The sequence below is a fragment of the Nestor notabilis genome, unplaced genomic scaffold (genome assembly GCF_000696875.1).
Source record: "Nestor notabilis isolate BGI_N333 unplaced genomic scaffold, ASM69687v1 scaffold982, whole genome shotgun sequence".
Classification (NCBI taxonomy): domain Eukaryota; kingdom Metazoa; phylum Chordata; class Aves; order Psittaciformes; family Psittacidae; genus Nestor; species Nestor notabilis.
This window is the reverse complement of record NW_009918557.1, coordinates 47,621-50,257: the sequence shown is the minus strand read 5'-3', so window position 1 is coordinate 50,257 and position 2,637 is coordinate 47,621. Positions and strand designations below refer to the sequence as shown.

General features: G+C 39.2%; 1 protein-coding gene across 1 annotated transcript; it reads left to right on the top strand.

Annotated features, from left to right (window-relative positions):
* Nucleotides 1–538: 538 nt before the first annotated feature.
* TRAF6 (TNF receptor-associated factor 6, E3 ubiquitin protein ligase) lies at nucleotides 539–2,412 on the top strand (the record flags this gene model as incomplete). Its single annotated transcript, XM_010009760.1, has 2 exons — nucleotides 539–616; nucleotides 1,484–2,412. Coding segments are annotated over 2 exons (960 nt in total), but the record flags the coding sequence as incomplete, so codon positions are not given.
* Between the last annotated feature and the right edge of the window lie 225 nt (nucleotides 2,413–2,637).

Here is a 2,637-nt window from a genome sequence, read left to right as displayed (position 1 = left end):
TTTCCAACTCTAATTATTCTATGATTCTATGCAAGTAGTGCTTCAGAAGGGAAGGAAATGCTCAATCCCTGGCAGTGTTCAAGGCCAGGTTGGATGGGGCTTGGAGCAACCTGGTGTAGTAGAAGGTGTCCCTGCCTGTGGCAGGGGGGGGGAACTGGAGTCTTTAAGGTCCTTTCCAACCCAAAGCATTCTGTAATTCATGTTCTATGAATCTATTAAATGGACTGTGATCTAACTTTGAGGATAGGCTAGAAACAAAAGGCATTTGTTCTAGCAAGAAAACCTGAATGCTTTCTGATGCCTTCTGTAAGAACAAACATAGTGAATCATTAATGTACATACAAGAAGGAGGTAGAATTTTTATTATCAGTTAACATTTTTGTTCAAAAAGTCTATGTTTCCTTTAGAAATTACATAGGCATAAACTGATCTGACTTCAGCTACTTATTCAGAGTCCATGCAGTCATATTGTTTTAGGATGGTATAAAAGAATAAAACTCTCGATGGAAAAGTTAATTTCAAGTCTGATTTGTTTTAGATGCCTAACCATTATGACAATGATTGTCCTACTGCCCCAGTGCCATGTTTTTACAGTGCCTTTGGGTGTCCAGAAAAGGTAAGCCTTTGTCAGAATAAGGAATTGCACACCTTCTGCATGTGTTTGTTGTTTGGGGTTTTTTTAATGTGTTTTCCTATTCTTGTCTCATTTGCCAGCCCAAATCCTCAGTGATTTGTGGGTTGTTTGGTGGTTTGGGTTTTTTTTGTCCTTTTGAGGTATCTTGATTGTAAAACACTACATGTTCATACACTGCCTTTTAAAAGTCCTTTCCAAATTTAAAAAAACTCCGTGAATGATTTGCTTGATAACTTGTTTTTATTAATGCATAAGTGTTTCCTCAGATTTCATAGCAAGAAAGTAGCTTCTAGCATTTCTTCCAAAGTTCTGACCAAATAGAGTTGGCTCTTAAAGGTCAGCAGAGAAAACGTGACAGTGCTTTAAATTTGATGAAATTCTAAAATGATTTAATCTGGATAATCTTATTCTTAGTTGTTTAATACCTCTTTGTAAAAATAGATCTTTTCCCTTCAGCGTTTCTACATCAGTTTTCATACACCTTTGTGTTTGGTACGGGGGAGCATTTTAGCAAACCAATGGAGGGGATACATTGCTGATACGTGAGACACTAAAAATAGGAAATGGATGTTTATCACTAACACTTTTTTCACCATATCACTATTTTGAGTAGAACAGTACTTGCCACTGGCATTTGAATTTCCTTTCTCATTTGTATTAACAGCAATCTTAAATTTGGAACCCTCCATTGGTCAAGTGCTGCTTTGTCGCATCCTCTGTCCTTGATTCATATTCCAGTTTTTCTCACATAACAGAAGCAACTAGTTTGGTTTTCTTCCAAGCCATGTTTAAGCTGGGATTGCAGATAGTATTTGATGTATTCCTAATTCCACATCTCTTAAATTCTAGATGCAAAGGAATGAACTGGCACGACACATGCAGGAGTTCACTCAGGTTCACATGAGAATGATGGCTCAGAGTTTTCAAAATATCAGTGTTACTGCTACAAATCCTGTACCCTTCATCAATGGCTTACCCTTTGAGCCTGCCCTCTTCTCACATGTGTCACATGCCACATATGATTGTAATCCAGAAGTTGAAAACTTCAAAGAAACTATTCAGCAGTTGGAAGGTCGTCTGGTAAGACAAGATCACCAAATCAGAGAACTCATTGCTAAAATGGAGACTCAGAACACTCACATGGCAGAACTCAAACGTACTATCCGAAATTTGGAGGGAAAGATTACTGAAATGGAAGCACAGCAATGTAATGGTATTTATATCTGGAAGATTGAGAACTTCAGCGGACTTCAGAAAGCCCAGGAAGAAGAGAGACCTGTTGTGATGCACAGTCCTGGCTTCTATACCGGAAAGCCTGGCTACAAGCTGTGTTTGCGCCTGCATATCCAGTTACCAAATGCTCAGCGGTGTGCTAATTTTATTTCTCTGTTTGTCCACACTATGCAAGGAGAATATGACAGCCATCTGCCTTGGCCTTTCCAAGGCACTATACGACTTTCTATTTTGGATCAGTCGGAAGGCCCTGACAGGCAGAATCATGAAGAAGTCATGGAAGCCAAGCCAGAGTTACTAGCCTTCCAGAGACCAACAATTCACCGCAATCCAAAAGGGTTTGGTTATGTGACTTTCATGCACCTGCAAACCTTGAAACAAAGAACCTTTGTAAAGGATGATACGCTCCTGGTGCGCTGTGAAGTTCTAACACGTCTAGATTTAAACAGTCTCCGCAGAGAGGGATTTCAAGCTCGCAGTGCTGATGGAGCTATGTAGCTTGTAAGTCTTAACCAGAGAAGAGCCACTAGTCATGTTCTTCCACCACAGATTATGCTTCATCATCCATACATGCTGCATTTATAAAAGATCATAGTTGCCAGCATAGTCCATCTTCACCAGAATAGAATTTCGTTGTTGCTGGTATACTTTTTTTCTGGATGAGGTCATGTGTTCAATTATTTGGTATTGTTCTCTATTAAAGTAATAAGCTACTTCAGTAGCAAGCTAACTAAATGAAGTGTTGTCAATCAAAACTGCCTACAGGAAAG